We start from the raw sequence: 21,078 nt of genomic DNA, 5'->3' as shown, positions 1-21,078 counted from the left end.
ATGTACATTAGGATCCCGGAAGTCGCCTCGTTTGGATCCTGTTGGGCTGATGTTGCCTTCAGGGACTCGAGGTAATCGCTACAACTCTTATTGAGACAGAGGAGCTAATTAAAGATTCTATTAATTTAGGAAAATCCTGATTTTAATTACATATCGCAATAATAAACAATAATTTGATTGATACCGTATTAAATGTGCATTTTTATCCAGAATGGTTTTACATGTTTTATCCGTTAAATGTTATTGAATATCTTTTATTTTACTTTGTGATATTCGGTTGGTTTTCTCTTATTTTATCTACATATATTTCTATTTATATTTGTTAGCATATAAAACCCTTATTGTTTTATTGTTTATTTGGTATTATTAATGTGCCTTTAATTCGTTAATACTGAATCTATTTATTTGTTTGTTTACTTGTTTTGTGGCATTTTTTTAGCTAACGTGCTTGTAATGCATTCGTAGATATTCGGATAATTTCCATGTTTCCCATTTCCAATTCTCTCAGTGTTTAACCACAAAACTTTTCATTATTATTTTATTCATTTTTTAAAATAACTTTTTAAATAAAGTATTTTATTCATTTGTTCAGTTTGCTATGAAACGGCTTATAAAAGAGTTTGTCTTCTCGTGTCTGTCCTACAAAAACTCTTCTTTTTGGGAGGTTTACTAAATGTTTGGGAATTTTCCATGAAATTATAAGAAAAAAATCCATATTGCAATATTCCTACGAAAATGCATACACGGATATTACAGCATCTCCCTGTTTCTTCATAAAGCAGCTTAGCTTCTTTATTTAAGATTTAAGTTGAAGTGTAGGTTATTTTATTCCACTTTATTGTGCTTGGGTTTCTTCGAGGGGGCTTTATACGTGGCTTTAGCTTCCTCCCAGTTTTGCACAGGCTGATTTTTACTCTGGATTTATGTATCATTTACTTTCACAAATATTCATACTTGTTTTTAGTACAAACAAATAATGAAATGTGTGTTTGAATTAAACACACGCTGGAAGCAGCATGAGCGTGATTTTTCCGAGCTGCACCTGAACGCAGTGGCCGCACAGCGCTGTGGATGAGGCAGATTATCCTCCCTGTGGATCCAGGCAGGCAGGCAGCAGGTGGCTGGAGACAGAAATATGGGAAACGCAGACAGCAAACTTCACTTCAGGAAAGCGGTGGTCCAGCTGACAACCAAAACTCAGGTCGGGGTTTGTTTTCTTTAAAAGGTGACATGAGGAAAGTTCCGCTGAGCGTTTGGCTTTTAGCGTTAGTGGAGATGTGGAGATAAAGTTGGAGTGCCAGATGGCAGCGTACGTCACACAAAGTGGAGAGAAAAACCTGAAAAAAATCATTGGAGTTATTTCATAAACGAGGATTTTTAAACAGAAAGCAAGCTTGCCTCTCAGAATACGGATTTTCTTCTTTTTCTTATGCAGTCTGAGGGACTCCAAACAGTCATTTTGGACTTTGTCTGTGACGTGATCCTTAAACGGCTTTAATATGCAGATGGGAATATTAAAGATTGCATCAGTTTTGGGCCAGCAGTTGTTTCTCTGGCTGACAGGTGTGTTTAAAGGTAACAGGGCTGGACGGGACAGCTGCAACGTTAATCGATTGGTCGAGTGATCGAAACTGATCCAGGTGGTGTGTGGGTGGTGGTTTGCTGTAGCGTGAAACAGATGTTAGGTCAGCTGCTGGTAAAGCTGGAATCTGGGTGTTTATGGGCTCATATGGTCTCTTGTGTTCGAAGCAGAAGTGATTGGTTGATTAGCTAAAATAGACAAAAAAGAATCAATTTTCAAGTATATTTATCCTGGGTTAAACCTGCATCGTCTTTATTTTTCAGTGTTGGTCAGACTGAAGGAGATCTTTAAAGAACTGACTTTGTCTGATTAATCAACTGTTTGCTTAGACATCAGAGTTCACAGACACTCCTGCCTGACCTCGTCTGTCAGCCTGGGGCTCAGAGCACATCTGTGATGTCGTCCCACCTCGATCCCATCTCTGGCTCCTTCAGCACACCTCACCGCTGTCTCACATGACTTCCTCATTCAGCACCACAGTTCCTCGCTTATCCTTTCTCTGATCCACAAAGACACAGCCAAGCTCCTTGTGAACTTCTCTTTACTTCTCCATCAATACTCTCGAAGTGCACTCTGCTGGGCTCTTTCTCGGCATTACTGCTGCTCACTGATCGTCACCTCTCTTCTTAACCTAGCTTCAACAACTCTGTCCCATATCTTCATGCTACAGCTCATCAGCTACATCCCTCTGTGGTGTTGTACACTGAGAACTGAGAATTTATGAGATTATGAACACAGAAAAGTACATTCTGATTGGCTAGACTATCAGTGATGGAGTAGCCTCCCCAGAGCTTGGAAAACTTGACAGAGGATGGAACAAAAGAAGAGCTTTTGGGATGCAAGAGGCTTAGAGAGCTGTTCCTGAAATAAATTACAGAAAGCTGCCTCAGAGAGTTCAGGCTGTGCTGAGGAATAAAGCCAGTAACACCAAATATTTACTGTCAAACTCTGTTTTTGCCTCTTATAACATGTTTGCAGATGTTTCCATAGGTCACTGCTCCTATTTCCTATGGAAATTATGAAGAAATGAAGGGTGACTCAAAACGTTTGAGATCTTTTTATGTCCAGCTTTTTTTTATTTAGCTTTGAAATGGTTAATTAGTTAATGGGAAAATAAAATCACTAAGTTATCAATAATGTAAATGTTGTTAATTCATTCAGTTGATTGACAGAGAATTAAATGTGTTACTCTATGTGAATAATTTGGATAAGCTTGTTGATCCTTGGTTATGTTTTCTGTCGGCCATGAAGCAAAAAGGAAAGATCGTACCTCCTCATCAACACAATGTATTTAGCAGCAGATGAGCCACACACACACACACACACACACACACACACTGATGTTAGTGTGCGTTTCCTCTCCTGCAGCCCGTCGAAGCCTCAGACGACGTGTTCTGGGATCAGTTCTGGGTGGACTCCTCCACCACGGTTCAGGATGTTTTCGCTCTGGTTCCTGCGGCAGAGATCAGAGCCGTCAGAGAGGAGTCTCCGTCAAACCTGGCAACCCTCTGCTACAAGGTAACCTGACATCCTCAGGACTGGGGCAAGCGTGACTCAGTATCAGGACTGAGGGTGTAATCGTCTTGTTTCTGAGTCAGTTTAGAGTTTTTTGCACAGACTTACTTTCAGTCTTAAACTGCTGTATAAATCAGTTTTACTCCCACATGGAATGAAACCTTAAACACTCTGCCCTGTGTCAGCCCTCTCTCACATGTTTAAGGCTTCTTAGGACGTCTTCTGTCTGATCTTTGTTGCCACCAGCTGCGAGGACTTCTGTACATTGCTTTAGAGCAGCTTTTGTCCATCCTGGATACAGTCGGAGACAAAGGAATGCAGCTGTTTGTTGTTCCCACAGTTTGATGGCAAAGGTCAAACGTCATTTATAGAAATGCAGAAAAACAGAGAAACTAAGTCTGAAGATCATTTGGTAGTTTAAGGTTTTAAAGGGCAGACAGCTGCTTTGGTGACTGGTTGAAGGTCATGTGACAAAAAGATGTGCTTTTAAAAACTCCTGAGGTTTTATTTGGTTCATGTGGAACGACCCATGCTTTTCACCATAACCTCAAAGAAGTAGCTGCTGGACAGAAACAGCTGCAAGTATTAATGTATTTTAGTGCAGCTACAAAGGCTAGCTGGTCAGAAGATATGCTATTGAAGATTTTCTGCATTTATTTGTCATGCATGATGGTCACACTGATTGGGGTTGGGGTCCGAACCCAATTTGCTGACATAGTTTTACACTTACAAGTACGATGAAGTCACGTAGAGTTTAGAAGAATGAGTCGCTGTAATAAAAACAAGCTCAAACTAATGAGTCCACTCACCAATCAGAAGCTTGATGCTTCAGTCGCCTGGTGAAAATAGAATTTTCCAACACTTTTTGTGGCCTTTAAATAAAATGATGATTGACAGGTAAAACAGGCACCTCGGGTGAATAAATAAGAGTAGACTTTTGTCTGTCTTGGTTATTTCATCTCATATTTGCACGATACTTGTGTTGGTTTTTCCCAGGCGGTGGAGAGGCTGGTCCGGGGAGCAGACTCCGGCTGCCCCTCTGAGAAGGAGCGCCAGACCGTGTTGAACTGCACGCGCCTGCTCACCCGCATCCTGCCCTACATCTTCGAGGATGCCGACTGGAGGGGCTTCTTCTGGTCCACCATCCCCGGCCGAGCGGGGGTACGGCACTGACATCTTTTAATGTATTCATCTACGTGGCTGTTTTTAGTCTTACCTATACTGGCCATTTTATTTATTCCAAGTAAAAACACCAAATATTTGCAGCTTTATTGTCACATATCATTGAAATGATGATATTTATATATTTTGCAGGTATTAGTTTGGTAGCTGATTAAATGCTTTTAGTAACTTTTCAAACAAAAGTAGAGACAGAAAAGTCAGAATCTATAGTTCATAAAACTGATCTTTGCAAAAGAAGAAGAGGAAGAGGGGAAAAGGGAGAAAGTTATTTAAGAACTCCTGCCACGTCTCAGAAAAAGCATTTGGAGGAAATCTTTTAGCTTGCAGACAGTTTGTTAGGTTTAATCTGTCGGCTCTGCGGATATCTGAGGACTTGAGCCTCTCTGATATCTCCACCTTTAATAATCTGCGCCGGTTCAAAGCGATGGGTCCATCTGATTTTCAGAACAGACTCTGCAGTGTGAGATGAGATTGCTGATGCTTTGACGTGTCTGTCCAAATCCCTCCTCTCCCTGCCTTCCCCCCGTTTCCCACCTAGGGCTGCTGGGTCTCTGGTTACCCGGTCGGCAGGGGACTGCGTCCAAACACTGCCCATATTGTGTCTCCTGCTCTTTCTGGCCAGCGGTTGAATTTAGAAGGGATTGAATGTCTCTTAATGAAAGTGGGAGACTGAAATAAAGTGCAGAGCAGCTGCTGGTTGGAGCAGGCTGATTACTCAGTATTGTATGAATGAAACGACTCTGTGTGGCTAACGGATGGTTGAACTCTTATATTTGATTATGGATTTATGCTGTGGAAAGATACAAGTGGACAGTGTTTGGAAAAACCTGTGTATGTGGTTTAGAGTTAAATGTGATGACCCATCCATCATTTTCTTGTCTGTTTGCTCAACATGAAGCTAAAACCAGCAGCTAGGTAGCTTAGCCTTGAATAAAGTATAGCATAAAATGTCAGTTTAACTCATAATTGATCTTTCCAGGACACAAAGTTAGACGTAATAAGAATGACTTTTGGTTTATTTGGGTTATGTAGATTATGCATGCTTTTTGGAGTGACAGCAGCTACACTCCAGGTGTTTCCTCCATTTTCAGGGATCCTGCTGAGTCAGCCAGTGACTTGAGTTAACCAATAGCAGTACTCATCTTTTAACTCAAGACATGAGAGAAAAAAAGCACATTTTTGGAAGCTGGTCCACCAAATAAACAAAAGAATTAGACCTTTTTTGACACACTACACTCACGGGGTGATGAGCTGTCTGTCACACAGAAAAGCTTTACTGTCCTGTTCTTATGGGGACCATAATTTCAAAGATAATCATTGTGCTGTAGTCAATAAAATGTAAAGCAAGCAATTAACCCTATAATGTCATCAGGAATAATATCGCTGAGTTGATATAGCAAAGGAAATGAGGGTAATTTTCCCAAAGGTTTCTATAGGACTAGACTTGACCGGAGTATACGCCCCCTGCTGGCCATAATAAAGAATCAACTTTAAGTTGATGGGCCATTGGCTTTACGCTACATGTTACTTTCTATATACAGTCTGTGATTTAAAGCAACTAATTGGGACTTAAGTGACATAAAAACCAACTCTGAAATGGATCCAGAGCGGCACAAAAACAACAAATTGACTTACCAGCAACGATACAGTAAAAGTACCATAAGAGTCACAGCCTCAGCTCTTCTCCCTCCAGCACTTGGACCACGATGCTGATGACGAAGGTCGGCCTCTGGCTGAGTCCCTGCTGCTGGCCATTGCTGACCTGCTCTTCTGTCCAGATTTCACCATCCAGAGCCACAAGAAGAACAGCCCGGTGAGTCTGGCAACCCCCCGCATCACTGACCATGCAAAAGTAGCCTTACTCATTATGTAGCTGGTCACAGCTGCCCCTCCGTAAGCCTGGTTCTGCCCTGTGTTTCTCCCTGTTAAAAGGGTGTTTTTTCCTTCCCACTGTCAGCGAGTACTTGCTCACAGGAGGCTGTTTGATTGTTGGGTTTGAAATATTTAATTTCTGGGCTTTTAGGGTCTTAACATGGTTTTTGTTAATTAACACTGAAAACAAAAAGTTCAGGTAGATAAAGGATTAGACATATAAAAATATTGACCTGAAGGTGGTTTGGAGTTATGCCTTTCAGAGTCGTGGTTTGTTTGCTTTGTTTTAGCTCTGAATCGACAGGCGTGTCAGCACTTTACAGCTCATATAAAAGAAGTAAGCCTGTTATTTGCTCCCGTGGCAGCACCTCTTAGCGCCGTTATCTCTTAACACAACCTTCTCGGGCGGTAGCTCAAGTTAATGAGTGACTCTGTGGGACGCGAGGAGAGGGGCCATGTTTGGAAAGGGTGGAAACGTCTTTATTGTGCTCAGCAAACATTCAGACGTTTGAGAGACTGGGAGGTGATCTCATCGGATGACTCCTTACTCCTTGCTACCTCACGAGGAAATGTTAAAATCAAGGAAACTGTGCAGGAGAATGTGGAAAATAGCCAGCAGCTGCTGTTTGTTCCCACCTGCCCCAGTGACCTCTGAGGCGTGAAGCAGGCGTGTGCACAAAGAAACACATGGCTGGAGGGAAACCTCATTTGTGCCTTGAATTTCAGCTTTCACTTCCTGGTATGGATTTAGTGATGCAGAGGTCAAAAGCCCCTGCTTGCATCCACAGACCCTCCCGTGTGACACGAGCGGCTAAAACAATGCACAGCACGTAAATAAATGTACTCATGCAGAAAGCTTGCTTGTCTTGTGACCTGAGTAAACACTTTCCTAGTGAGTTTATGGTCTCCATTATGAGTTTTAAGCTTTATTTATTAGAAGTTAATGTTTTTTTTATTGTGGTTCTTTTTAGAATAAATGAAGACAATAAAGGAAGGTATGCATTACGGTATAGTGAGCCTGCAGTGTCCCTCGGTCTCACAGGTTTCAAAAAGAATGAGCAACACTGCTCAGCTTGAGGCTTCTCAGTGCATACACTAATCAGTGGGTGACATGAGGGCTGCTATGTCCATCTTTCACATACAGTCTGTGCGTATCCTATGCTCACCAGAGTAAAAGGATTCAGTGACCTGCTTCCTTTTTGTTTCACTTTCAGATGTTTGGTGTAGGTCCCCGTCCCATACTTGGTTTGGACACTTCTTCAAAGGTCTAAAATAACTTCCTTTCGTAAAGAAAGTGACTTGTGCTGAACGGCTATGCAAAGCTTTTGCTTTTAAAGAGTATCCCACGCTTCAAGAAGAACACCAGAGTTCACTGCGGTTGGCGTTTGACACCAGTGAACTTCATTGTGTGGCGTACGTGGAGCTGTCAGTTCACTTACAGCGGTAGCACCTTGTCACATCTATTCATAAAGCTGTAGTTATCTCTGCGGAGGTGTTACATGCAGATATTGTCAGCGGAGGGCTTAGCTTGGTCCATTTGATGACTTGCATGGTAGAAGTAAGTGTGAACTCAGTCCCGGAGCTCTGTTTAGACCTCCAGCTTTAGCTGTGGACAAGAATCCACGTCTGTGAGTAAATGAGGCTAACACTCCACACACCGCCTCTCCCTCCAGGTGTGAGGCGGGGGGAGGAAAGCTGAGTGTGTGAGAGAAGCTCCTGGCGTCACAAACACACAGACAGTACATTCCTATGAGTCAAGCTCCACCTTTCAGTGACCTCTGTGGCCCCGCCTCGAGAACGACCGTTCCTGCAGAGGTCACGTTTGCAAAGAACTTTCAGCTTCAAGTCAATTCATAATCGATTATCAAACCTGTCGTGAGTTCAGCTCATTAGTAATTTCAGCTCTCGGGGACCTTCGGGAGGAATGTCACTGAATGTTTTACCTGTTGTCTCTGCTGCAGGATACAGCTGATGACATACGAGCCATAGACAGCTGTGAGTACATCTGGGAGGCCGGCGTGGGCTTCGCTCAGGCACCTCCTCTGAACTACGTCCACGACCTGAACAGGTGAGACTTCAGCATCCTTTCAGTGCTGGTCATCGCAGTGTTGGCTCATGTCTGAGCTTACATGTATGTAATCAATACTGATTTGGGCTCCTGCACATGTGGAACTACTGCAAAAAGAAATGTAATCAGAATTAATGTGCCTGGGCTGAGCGTCTCCGTGCGGGAGTCTTTTTGAAATTTTGGATGAATCTGTTTCATTGAAGTCAGTCACATCGATATCCAACCAGTCTTAGCTCCACCTCTGCATCCACACTCGCCCCAAAGAGGCCGTCAAAGTTTTTCTCTCTTTATACTCTGTTTTTGTCATCCGATCCAGATTTGCTGGTTTCAGCAGGACAAGTGAAGATTAAAACCTCACGTGAACAACAAATCAGTATTGAGCGCTCCTGCTTGTGCTCTAACAGCTTCAGCCTGGACGACGAGCCGTTTCTTTTTAATTGCCGTTAACAGAAGAAACAATGTTTGTTTTCTGTATGCAGTAATAAGTAAAGCTGTGCTGCTGAATTTAATCTTCTAAAATGATGAAACCCCCAGATTAGACATCACTACAGATTCCTGATTATAATCATACTTTTGCTATCTCGCAAATTCAGTTTGTATCAGGCTGAATTCACCTACTAACATCCCTCCATCCTGTGCTAACGCCATTTCCAGGACAGAGCTGCTGAAGTTACTCCTCACCTGCTTCTCTGAAGCCATGTACCTTCCTCCCTCCGCTGAAAACAAAGTCCTCAACCCCTGGATCTCCTTCTTCTGCTCCACAGCCAACAGGTGACTTTATACCTGACAACACCTCACCAGACGGAGTGAGATAACTTCTCTCCTGTTGAATTGCACTCTCTGCTTCTCTGTTTTAACGTTGAATTTATTAGAAAATCCAAAACCTTTGTGACAGTGAATTCATCCGTCTTAAAAACTAAAAACAGGGAATTCATTTTAAGGAGTGTTTGTAGGTCTGTGTTCAGTAATATTTGACATACAGAGCAGGGGTATACATCACTACAGCCTTTCATTCATCCTCGTTAAGCTTGTGCAGACTCACCTCCACCTGTTTTTCGCAGACACGCCCTGCCTCTGTTCACCTCCCTGCTCAATGTGGTTTGTGCCTACGACCCCGTGGGCTACGGCATCCCGTACAACCACCTGCTGTTCTCAGACTACCGGGAGCAGCTGGTGGAGCAGGCGGTCCAGATCCTTATCGTCACCCTGGAGCACGAGGCTGGCTCAGCCGCCAGCGCCGCCCTCCAGGCCCTGGACCCCTCAACATGTCCCTCAGCTGAGGAGGAGGAGCAAGAGGTACATACAGTGAGTAATTAATCCACATATATACAAGTATATTTTTTTTAAGATTATGATTTAAAATATAAACACTGATGCTGATTTATTTTTCAGCCTGGTGGACCTGACAACCTGTTTGTGAATTATCTCTCCAGGATACACAGAGAGGAGGTATTGAAACATCCAGCCGTTCAGCAGCTAACAGCATGATCCCCTGGGATGTTTATGAGTGTGTGTTCTCCTTGTTTGTTCATCAGGACTTGAGCTTTGTCCTTAAAGGTCTGGCTCGGCTGCTCAATAACCCTCTCATCCAGACGTATCTGCCCCGATCCACCAAGAAGATCCAGTTCCACCAGGAGCTGCTGATCCTCTTCTGGAAATTCTGCGACTTCAACAAGGTGCGAGCACGAAATGCAACAGGAAGCCAAGGGATTCTCAGGAAATGAGAATATTTCATCAACAAAAACAGCTGCTCGTGTGCAACCACGGTGGTCAGGTCCTAGTGAACTGAATGTGGAGAGGACAGTGTGTTTGTATGGGACATTACTGATGCTGACTGAAGTTCTTACTGCTAAATAGATAAACAAGCGTAAGTGTGGCCCTCACATGTAACCCTCATTCAAAACATAGTGTTTAAATGGCAGAATGGGGAAAAGGAAATAATCAGGAGAAATGAGAACATTTCGACACAGTCTGTGGTAAAATGCTGCCCCCTGCTGGTGAAGGCTGTGATTACAAAAACACATCATGGTTCTGTGTTTTTCCTTTTTATGATTGGTGTTCATTTCAAGATAAATTTTGTAGTAGTTCGAGAATTAACTGAAAATATTTTTTCCATTTTATTTCCTAAAATGCTGTTACAACGTTAATCTTGAAGACTTTAGTATAATGAAATTAACAATAGTAGTAATAAAAAATAAGATCCTGGATTAAAGTCGTAATTCCCTTTTTTGTGAAAAAAAACTTTATTCTCAAAATAAACAAGAATAATTGAAAAATTTGGTTCCTTCTCAATTTTTTCTTAATGTGGACTTAGTCCTGGTTCGTAGGTGTGTGTGGGGCTGATGAAGTTGTATGTGTGATGGAGTGAAGTGGAGCAAACAAGCCAAACCTGATTTTGTTATTTTTGTGTTTTAGAAATTCCTCTTCTTCGTCCTGAAGAGCAGCGACGTGTTGGACATGTTGATTCCCATCCTCTTCTACCTGAACGATGCCCGAGCGGATCAGTGTGAGTCACGTCTCCGTGCATGCGCGTGCGTGTGAAACAATAAATATAAATCTGTATAAACTGTCATCGCTCCCTGTGTTAAAAACAAAACATTTCCCCTGTGTGCGTCTGCAGCCCGGCTCGGCCTCATGCACATCGGCGTCTTCATCCTGCTGCTGCTGAGTGGAGAAAGAAACTTTGGCGTCCGTCTGAACAAGCCGTACGCTCTCCGTGTGCCCATGGACATTCCTGTGTTCACAGGAACCCACGCCGACCTGCTCATAGTGGTGAGACGTTATGGCGTGAAATAAATGAGAGAATCTATTTCTTTCATTTATCTACGAATGAAGGCAGAAAATCCTGTGTTTGGCAGAAAGAAACCACGGGATGGAGCGCACTCTTGGGTTAGCGAATTATCAGTCACCTGGTAAAACATGCCTGGCTTTACTGGCTTTCTGGATAGTGCTGAGAACTACAGAGTACTAACTGGACATTTCAGTCAGGCAAGTTTTAACCTCTGTAGTAGATCCAGAAAGACACGGTCCGTTTTGTGTCTGGACCAGGGGTATCAAACCCCAGTGCTTGAGGGCCGGTGTCCTGAAACTCTTCCATGTGTCCCTGCTGCAGCACACCTGAATTAAACTGACTGCATGCTGAGGTGGCAACACCCGACCCTGCTCAAGTACATTTAAATAGATGTAAGAGTTTGGAAAAATGTACTTCTAAAAGTACTTTTATTGCACCATGTTCATTCACTCCTGGGCGTCTGTAACATGAATCAAGTAGCTGAACTGCATCCTCAGCATGCAGTCAGCTTCATTAGAGTCTTGCTAATGATCTACTAATTTTAGTAGGTCATTAAAGCAGCCCTCGACGACTGGAGTTTGACACCTGTGGTCCAGACTGGATATAAAAGATGGATGTGTGCAGGATTCTTATGCAGTTATCAGCTAACGATAGCAAACTTGGTTAACGATGCACATTTACAGATATTTAATTGGTGATAACAAAGTACCAAAAGCATTTATGGGTTGGCAGTGTAGAGTTCAGAGGCTCCAGTTAATGGAGCTCAGGCCTTGCAGGGAGGTAGATCCCAGGTGCCTGCTAGCGTCCGATCCTCCAACTTTCAGCTTTACCAGTATCTGTGGATGGTTCCTGTGACTGCAGCAGGTATTTAATTAATGCAGAAAGACAAATTGCAGCAACAACCACAAAAAACAAAAAAACATTTTATTTGACCTGGAATAAAACATTTTCCCTCTTTTTAATTGTAGCTAAATGTCATGTACATTCTGGTCTTGCATTTTCAATTAAACGCTCTCCTAAAGATCTCAGGACATCATAGTTTTTTGCGTTTTTATAAGACAGACAGGATATTTTTTGTGGTTTGACTTTGTGATGGAAGCTTGAGTGTTTTTACTTTCGTTTTCAGTCTCCACTGAGTTTGTTCCAAGTACTTTGTCATGTTTAGATCTTCCACAAAATCATCTCCAGCGGACACCAGCGTCTCCAGCCTCTGTTCGACTGCCTGCTCACCATCATAGTGAACAGTGAGTATTACAGTGCAAATGCTGCCCCCTGGTGGAGGAGCAACAGAGCTGCTTGAGCCTTGGGATGACCTTTTGTGCTTCCACAGTTTCACCTTACCTGAAGAGCCTGTCCATGGTGGCAGCCAACAAACTGCTTCACCTCCTGGAGGCCTTCTCCACGCCCTGGTTCCTCTTCTCCTCACTGCAGAACCACCACCTGGTCTTCTTCCTGCTGGAGGTCTGCAACAACATCATCCAGTATCAGTTTGATGGTGAGAACGCAGACACAGGCTCATCGGTTTGCAGGTCACGGCTTTTGCCCAAATAACAATCTGAACCCTCCTTTCACAGGTAACTTCAACCTGGTGTACGCCATCATCCGTAAGCGAAACGTTTTCCACCAGCTGGCCAACCTGCCGTCCGATACCACGTCTATTCAGAGGGCCCTGCAAAAGAAGAGGAGGACGGGAATCTCTAGGGCGAACTCTGTAGAGAATGAGTCCATGGAGGGCTCCAGACCTGCTGTACCGGCCGAGCCCGGCACACTCAAAGCCAGCTTAGAGGCCACTCCAGGTAGGAAGTAAGAAGTAGAATTTCAAATAACGAGGATTTTTACTTAGTCTATATCTGGGGTTTCCAAAAACATCGAACTGTTCCTTTAAAGGCCTTCTTCATGTCATCATGTGTTGTAGGAATCGATAAGATAACAGAGAAGTCTCAGGTGAGTCAGGATGGAACGATGATCACTGTGCCACATTTGGACTCTCCGCACACGTCTAAAAGCAGCATCGCAGCCGGAGCCAGCGACAGCGAGTCTGAGAGAGATCACGAGGTGAGCAGATGGCTCGTCTCTCTCACACACACACAGAAGTTTAGTTGCTGCAGTTAAAGTGGTTTATTTTTTGGTGTTAGGTTAACCGCACGCAGTCGGAGTCGGCGAGGAGTCGACTGTCGAGCGTCTCATCAACGGCTGCGTGGAGCGCTAACTCCGACTGGGTCAGAACAAATCCTTCATCTGCTCACATTTACCTTCTACCTTCTGCTCCGTGGGTGTATTTTCTGTCATGTGACGTCCTCCATCATTTAGGTCTCCTCGTGGAAGGCCAAACTTCCCCTGCAGACGATCATGAGGTTGCTGCAAGTCCTGGTTCCTCAGGTGGAGAAGATTTGCATCGACAAGTAGGAAATCCCTCAGATTTTAAACTAAACTATGCATTATGTGATAACTAATGAATACCTGTATTAGTTAATGAGCAGCACCAGGCAGGGTTGGAAGAAATGAACCAAAACTGTCTTAATGCAAAGTTATTGTCTGTGACCTGGAATGTTATTATAATAGATTAACATGAGCAGTTAACAGTTTTAACAGAATTCATTCAGAACTTTTTGAGCCATCGTGTTTACAGACACACACCTGCAAACACAACCTCCTCCTCGAGGTAATTATTGAATCGTGAAGCTTTCGTTTCTGCCTGAAGTTGTTTTGTTTGACCTGTAAGCTTCACTTCTATATTTGATCTCTGAAAACATAAATTAAACATAAATGACCTCATTTATGTGTCTGTATGACATTTAATACAACGAGCGTGCACTTTTCTTTGAAGAAATGAAATTTGTTGCACTTCTGATTGAAAAGTTATTTTTGCAGAACAGGTTCACTTTAATAAACTCATTTCTGTGGAGCATCAAACATGTTAATTTAAACAGTAGCACTTTTTACAGATTTATCACATAAAAGTTACTATTGATTCTTTGCATTTAGACGTCAGATTTATTCTCAGTGTCTCGCGGTTTATTGTCGTCCTCAGGGGTCTGACTGACGAGTCGGAAATCCTCAAGTTCCTGCAGCACGGCACACTCGTGGGTCTCCTACCCGTCCCCCACCCCATCCTCATCAGGAAGTACCAAGCCAACGCTGGCACGGCCATGTGGTTCCGCACATACATTTGGGGCGTCATCTACTTACGGTAAATAAACCTGCCTGTATTCTTTGGGATGTGTTCAGTGAACTCCTCTATTAGCGTTTTGGTTTTTTTCTTTCTTCCCACAGTAATGTTGACCCTCCGATCTGGTACGACACCGACATCAGGCTGTTTGAGATCCAGAGGATTTAGAGGAGCTGCTGGTTTATCTTCCTCACACCTGAACCGTTATTAAAAATCAGGACGGCTCATTCTTGATGCCAAGTAATGTAAAGATGAAGAATGTGTAAATGTGTCCAATTAAAGGAAAAATGTTAATATCTGGCAGTTTTGTAGGACATTTATTTATTTTGCCAAAAACGTGAGTGCTTGTTGCTCCGATGTGTGACGACAGGAAGGTAAAAGTCTTTAAAATAATCTCATCAGAGACCCCGGGGTCCTGAATCTGCTGCTCTACCAATATATCTGCCTAAAACTTTAAAAATGCTTTTTTTAAAAACGTGCATATATCAGGACGCACAGGCCAGAAGACTGCGAGGTGCTGTCATCTCCATATTTTAAACAACATGAAGTTCTATGATGAGGGGCGAGCTTGTTCTTGAGTTGGTTTGTGTATTCAGTAATCCGGTTTTTGGATCGTGTAGTCTAACAGGGATGGAGTCTGTGCGTGTCATGCAGAGATGAGCAGCTCCGTTAAAGCTGCCACCGAGTGCATCCTGTAGAAGACGCTGAGCGGCTGACCCAAATTCATCATAATAAACCAAGTGGTGAAGCCGAAGAACTCTTTTCCCAGGCCGTTCTCGAACTGCGGGTGGACTCCAAATGCAGGAATCAGCCACAGCTAAAGAAGAGGGAACATCTACGTGTTATTCAAATACTGAACATTTTAAAATATTCTTTCAAAACAGGTTCATAAAACACAGTAGTACCATGATATTTGAGAGAATGAGGAAAGCGCAGATCTCTTGTCTCACTCTTTTGGCCCAGGGTTTTGTTGCCCCCTGCTCCTGGACTGTAGGGGGCGCTGATATTTTGGCCTCCAGTAGAGATATATCTGTCTTTTTGTTCTCTTGTGCTTTTTTCTTCATCTGTAAAAGAGTTTTAATATAAATATGAAAAATTTTAATGCCTTTCAACACATCAGTAAAATGTACAGGGGCTCTGAGGTGCACAAAAAGAACCATTTCAGAACATATTTAAGAAAAGAAAAAACAAAACAAAAAAAAACAAGAAAGCAGCAAAAATAATCCCAAAACATGACAGGAAACCAAAAAAAAACCCCACAATATACAATATATAAACTAAGATGACATTTGAGAAAACAATATTTCAGAAAAGGTTATTTAGGACAATGTAACAATATTAAAAATGAAACTTCAGTACTTCTGAGTTACACCTCAGAGCTACTATATGAAGAAAAAAAATACTTTGAAAATACTGCTCATCTGCTTCTTCTTCTTCTTCTTCTTCTTGATGCTGAGGTGTGGGTGTCTGTGGAGGCCTTCAATGATGAAGATGTTCTGGAGGATGAGCTCCAGCAGACTCAAGAGGGAGTAGGACAGATCCAGTTCCCCCAGAGGGCCATCGGTGCCTATGCCCAAAGCTGCCACCACGGAGAAGTAGGACAGAGCGAGCTGGCCCAGGGCCGCCGCCATCAGGAGGACCACATCCAGCCTACGAGAGGGATTAGGCCCCACTTCGCGTGCCCTACTCTCTAACCTTTGGACTATTAGCCCGACCAGAGAGCAGAGAGACATGATGGGCATGACGACTAAATGATAGCCATAAAATATGAAGAAGGCGGTGAGGCGAAACTCCGGCTGGCTCACATAGACCTGATAGAGAACGAAGGCAGTCACTCCTGCAGCCAGAACCAGGCCCCCAAACACGAGGCCCAATGTGATCCCACCTGTGCACACAATATACAGGGTCTTCTTCTCTGTGACGTGGTGATCTGGACCCGTTATGCGGCCCACGTTCTTCCACATCACATAGATCAAGCAGCCTGCCATCAGGTAGTATTCTATGTTGAAGGGAAAAAAGATTTCAAAGCCCTTCCTGAAGGCGAGGCAGGCTGTGCTCGCGTTGCACTGACAGGTTGAATTCCCTGCAGGAAGGAAGAGAACTTTAAATACATTCCTTTTAGTTTTGCATCCATCTTGCAGCTACATTAGTAAGTCGTATGTCATAATTGAATAAAGTGAGCTCAACCATACAACCTTAGGATCCTGAGTGAATGTGGCCTTTCTTGCAGTAACTACCTGCTAAGTCTGAGCTGTCCCTATCAGGTGTGTCGTCATCAGCGAGGCCGTTTCGTTTTCCCAGCTCGATCTCCACGTGGATGTTGTCCTCTGTCACAGCGTTCAGCCACAGCAGTAGATCAGTGGAGAGGATCATCATCAGTCCAGACCTGCAAACCTAAAGTTAGAAATCTCTTTCTCAAAGTAGCAGGTGTATGAAAAAAAAATGCATGATTTATATAGCAAATTTAGTAATGCGCACCTTGTGATTATCTTGTGTCTGTGAATGCAGTCTTTGGAGTGAGCCCACAGTAAATATGTCTACAAAAGGAACAAAAGTTTGGTTATTCAAAAAGGACACACCCGAAATGACGGCAAGCTTGTTTTCAAGTCAGGGAGGGTGGAGAGGAAAGGTGAAGGTATGTAACAGAAAATAGCCGACATATGATCTGAAATCTTAACGTGAAAGGGACAAAGATGAGCCCGAGGAAGAGCACCTGACTTAAAGTGAACAGCAAAGAACGAGAAAAGTTTAGTCAAAGCTGTCAAAGCTGCATCCTTCTACTAGAATACTCAGTGGACCCAAAAGCCTTTCCTTATAATAAGGATTATTTTGAACTCAAATTCATGCAAAGCTCTAGTAGAGTTCAAGAGTGAAAATATGGAGCTAGAATAAATCTGGTCACAGAAATAATTAGATGATGGTTATTAGCAATATCTGCTCACTCACTGGAACAGCTGCAGTCTCCTACAGCCTGTGACTGCACAGTAAATTACACATAAAGTACATAAATGATTACTCTAAAGTTAAACCTAAGGCAAAAGTGCCTTAAATCCACTTCTCCTTTATTCCCTGATAGAAAAGTCCATCTGCATGTAAGAGAAAATGAGCATAATGTTCACTTCATGTTGGACCTGAGATCAAGTTTTAATCATTCATTTCATCAGTTTCAGGTCTTAATATCTAATTGACAAGTATTTTGAGTGCAATTAATACAATATTAAAGTAATAAAAAATCCACAGCTGCAACATCAAAGATATACCCACATCAATAAATTCATAAATTTAGCCCAATAACTGCCCATCGTGTACATGAAGTGTCATTTCACGAGTACAGTCACTTTCGATATACAACCCGTGAACTGCTACGCTACTTAAAAGGGATTTTAATGCTTACTTGAGTAAAAAGTCCGAGTACTTTTTTCCACTTTGCAGAAGAACTGTGCATCACAAGATTATGTTTCACTTTTTATGAGCTCCACTTTTCACCGCCTATCGTGAGCTTGAAAACTGTGGTTTGCGCACCATTTCTTCCCACTTCTTAACAATCTGACTAAATAGTCAGACTTCCTGTGACCCCTGGATGTGCTGGGCACCTCCCCGGCATTGATTCACCTGTCGAAACTCCAAGGTCACGTGTCGTGGGCGTTTTGACCCACGCGTCGGAGCGGTGTTTCGAAACACCTGCGCTTCTAAACGTGAATATCCCATCCCTGTCCATCGCCAAGGACACGGATTTAAGCACCAACAGAAACACCTTCCTTAATGTTGGCTTTACTTTTTCTGGAGAAAACTTGCTTTTCAAATGCTGTCCAGTCGTCCAATATTTGGAATATAATGACTAATCTCACCATTTTCTTGATTTGGAGTCAACAGGTAAAATTGGCTGAAGCGCAGGTGAAATAATCCCTAGAATGCCTGCTGACCTGTGCTGCCTTGGCCACAGAAATGAGAAAGTCTTAGAAATTTGATCCGTTTACTCAGTTTCTCTTCATCAAATTACTTGAACGTCTTTGAATCAGATAATGAAATAATATATTCATTTTCATGAGATGACTGATTGGTCTAAGTGTAGAAAAGATAAGCACTTTTTTCTGTTTAGCTCCAGCACTTAGCTTCCTGCACTCTCAGTAACAACTTGCACCAGTTCAGCCTGCCTTCGGATTTTACCTGCAGAGTGAGAAAAGGAGCCTCCATGAACGGTGAAATCAGCGTTGCAGCAGGCTTGCACTCCCTCGTACTCATCAAATAACCGACCCTGAAGACAAGCAGCAGCAGGCTGAAGGCAGCAAAGAGCAGGAGAGCCACTGTGACATGAAAGCGCTGTTAGAAAATCCAAGCACACCCTGTGAGCAGTCTGCTTTAAAGATCGAACACGGGAACTTACGGATGACAGGGACCCCCCCGGCGTGGTGGTCTCTGTGCGGGCTTATATCCGGATGTCTCCTGGCCCACAGCAGGTACCAGAACATCCAGATCAGGCTGATCCCCATGAGCACCAGCAGGAACACCTCAGGCTCCTGGTGGCTCAGACCCTCAGGGTTGAAGTTTTCGCCGATCACCAGAGCGGTTCCCAGCAGAACCACATTGAGACCCACCAAACCAGAGATTAGGCGTCTCCCACTGGGAACCCACAGCAGCACCGGGTCCAGCTCCTGTTCATGAGTCTGATGATGGTCTGAGCTCTGGAGAGGTTCACTAGTGGGATTTTCAGGTGTCCCACAGACAGTATCCAGCTCCAAGTCTCCAGCATCACGATCCGTGCTCATGCTTCTTCCTCTTGTCTTCAAAAGACACTTGTTTCCTTTCCTTTCAGCTGAAGTTCAGCGTGGAGACATGCGTCTGACAGGGCGCGACAGTCCTCTAATGCGCCTTCCCACGGCTCCCACACGGCTGTAGGTGTGGTCATGATTTTAACACACCTACACAGGAAATGCATCATATTTACTTTGCAAACTGGTCCTTTATTCACCTGCTGAGCAATTCGGACAAAGTTTACTTAATAGAAAAATTAATGAATTATTAATTTAAAAAAACTAACAATCTAATCTAAAGGCTTGTAAGTGGTGTTTGTCAGTACACAGCATTACAGAACTGAAATGTATGAACCTGCCCTCTGCCAACAAGTAGAGTTTACAAACAAGCCGCAACAGGACCTGACTTAAGTGTGTGACGCCATTCTTATCGCTTCGCCGCTTCGAGCTGCTGTAATGGTTGAGTGGGAACGATAACCCGATCAGCTGATTATTTTTATTTTCACTGTTTAATGACACAAAGCTGTCTGCTTGCTGTGCATGGAGGGCCAAAGCATGTGCATTATTAAATACATTTTTTAATTCTTCATTTAGACATTAGCCTACAAATGTATTAACTCATTACTAAATATTTCAAATCACAAACGGATTTCACAAAAAATAATTAAACTCTCCACAAAAACCTAATTCCATAAAGCATTAAAAGAAACAGAACTTCAAGATCTTAAAAAAAAACAATTTAAAAAAGAGAAATAAGTAAATGGATTTAAAAATCAAAGATTTATTTGTGACATAAAAATGGTGAGTTCACTCCTCATCTGCAAATCCATTTCCTCACTGCGTGTCCCTTTCCTGTTAGCTCATCATATTAACCCTCTGACAATGCAAAGAGCAGAGATGACACAAGTGTAACATTTCCAGCCTCTTCAAAATCAGATATCTTGATGAATATAAAAAATTTACACTTTCGAAGCAGGAAGTGCACACCAGTCATCAAAAGTTTGGTAACACGAGTGCTGTAAAGATTTGCAGGGTCAACCAGCACACAGGAAGAAAGTTTGCATTCTTTGTAAAATGCTGGATCATGTATGATTTGTCTGAGACCATGTGTCATCATATGGGGATATTACAATATGGCAGCTTTGCACTATGCTGTAAAATAAACCCATTGTCCTCGTATGAGACCACGTCTTTGTGCTCAAAGATGATCCTGAGCTCTTATACAGTGGGGCAAAAAAGTATTTAGTCAGCCACCGATTGTGCAAGTTCCCCCACTTAAAATGATGACAGAGGTCAGTAATTTGCACCAGAGGTACACTTCAACTGTGAGAAACAGAATGTGAAAAAAAAATCCATGAATCCACATGGTAGGATTTGTAAAGAATTTATTCGTAAATTAGGGTGGAAAATAAGTATTTGGTCACCTCAAACAAGGAAAATCTCTGGCTCTCACAGACCTGTAACGTCTTCTGTAAGAAGCTTTTCTGTCCCCCACTCGTTACCTGTATGAATGGCACCTGTTTGAACTCATCATCTGTATAAAAGACACCTGTCCACAGCCTCAAACAGTCAGACTCCAAACTCCGCCATGGCCAAGACCAAAGAGCTTTCGAAGGACACCAGGAAAAGTATTGTAGACCTGCACCAGACTGGGAAGAGTGAATCTACAATAGGCAAGCAGCTTGGTGTGAAAAAATCAACTGTGGGAGCAATCATCAGAAAATGGAAGACATACAAGACCACTGATAATCTCCCTCGATCTGGGGCTCCACGCAAGATCTCATCCCGTGGGGTCAAAATGATCATGAGAACGGTGAGCAAAGATCCCAGAACCACACGGGGGGACCTGGTGAATGACCTGCAGAGAGCTGGGACCAAAGTAACAAAGGTCACCATCAGTAACACACTACAACGGCAGGGAATCAAATCCCGCAGTGCCAGACGTGTTCCGCTGCTGAAGCCAGTGCATGTCCAGGCCCGTCTGAAGTTTGCCAGAGAGCACATGGATGATACAGCAGAGGATTGGGAGAATGTCATGTGGTCAGATGAAACCAAAGTAGAACTTTTTGGTATAAACTCAACTCGTCGTGTTTGGAGGAAGAAGAATACTGAGTTGCATCCCAAGAACACCATACCTACTGTGAAGCA

At 43.1% G+C, this 21,078-nt stretch overlaps 2 protein-coding genes across 2 annotated transcripts; one reads left to right on the top strand and one right to left on the bottom strand.

Moving 5' to 3' along the window:
* Positions 1–1,063: 1,063 nt before the first annotated feature.
* hid1b (HID1 domain containing b) lies at positions 1,064–14,396 on the top strand. The gene is made up of 19 exons (XM_082544436.1): positions 1,064–1,201; positions 2,951–3,100; positions 4,094–4,258; positions 5,973–6,092; positions 8,113–8,219; positions 8,874–8,990; positions 9,281–9,515; positions 9,612–9,668; positions 9,755–9,895; positions 10,635–10,725; positions 10,840–10,991; positions 12,176–12,254; positions 12,341–12,505; positions 12,585–12,806; positions 12,926–13,065; positions 13,146–13,229; positions 13,321–13,412; positions 14,042–14,200; positions 14,284–14,396. The coding sequence occupies exons 1-19, from the start codon at positions 1,136–1,138 to the stop codon at positions 14,345–14,347; spliced, it is 2,406 nt and encodes an 801-aa protein (XP_082400562.1). The 5' UTR covers positions 1,064–1,135; the 3' UTR covers positions 14,348–14,396.
* A 429-nt stretch (positions 14,397–14,825) lies between these two features.
* On the bottom strand, positions 14,826–19,085 carry LOC309713093 (proton channel OTOP3-like; the record flags this gene model as incomplete). Its single annotated transcript, XM_082544437.1, has 7 exons — positions 18,564–19,085; positions 18,347–18,483; positions 16,658–16,716; positions 16,417–16,565; positions 15,583–16,262; positions 15,085–15,243; positions 14,826–14,996 (listed from the first exon to the last, which is right to left on the bottom strand). The coding sequence occupies exons 1-7, from the start codon at positions 18,943–18,945 to the stop codon at positions 14,826–14,828; spliced, it is 1,737 nt and encodes a 578-aa protein (XP_082400563.1). The 5' UTR covers positions 18,946–19,085.
* Between the last annotated feature and the right edge of the window lie 1,993 nt (positions 19,086–21,078).

Source organism: Aulonocara stuartgranti (genome assembly GCF_965226115.1).
Source record: "Aulonocara stuartgranti genome assembly, chromosome: 8".
In the NCBI taxonomy this organism is placed as follows: Eukaryota; Metazoa; Chordata; class Actinopteri; order Cichliformes; family Cichlidae; genus Aulonocara; species Aulonocara stuartgranti.
This window is presented reverse-complemented; position numbering and strand designations above follow the sequence as displayed.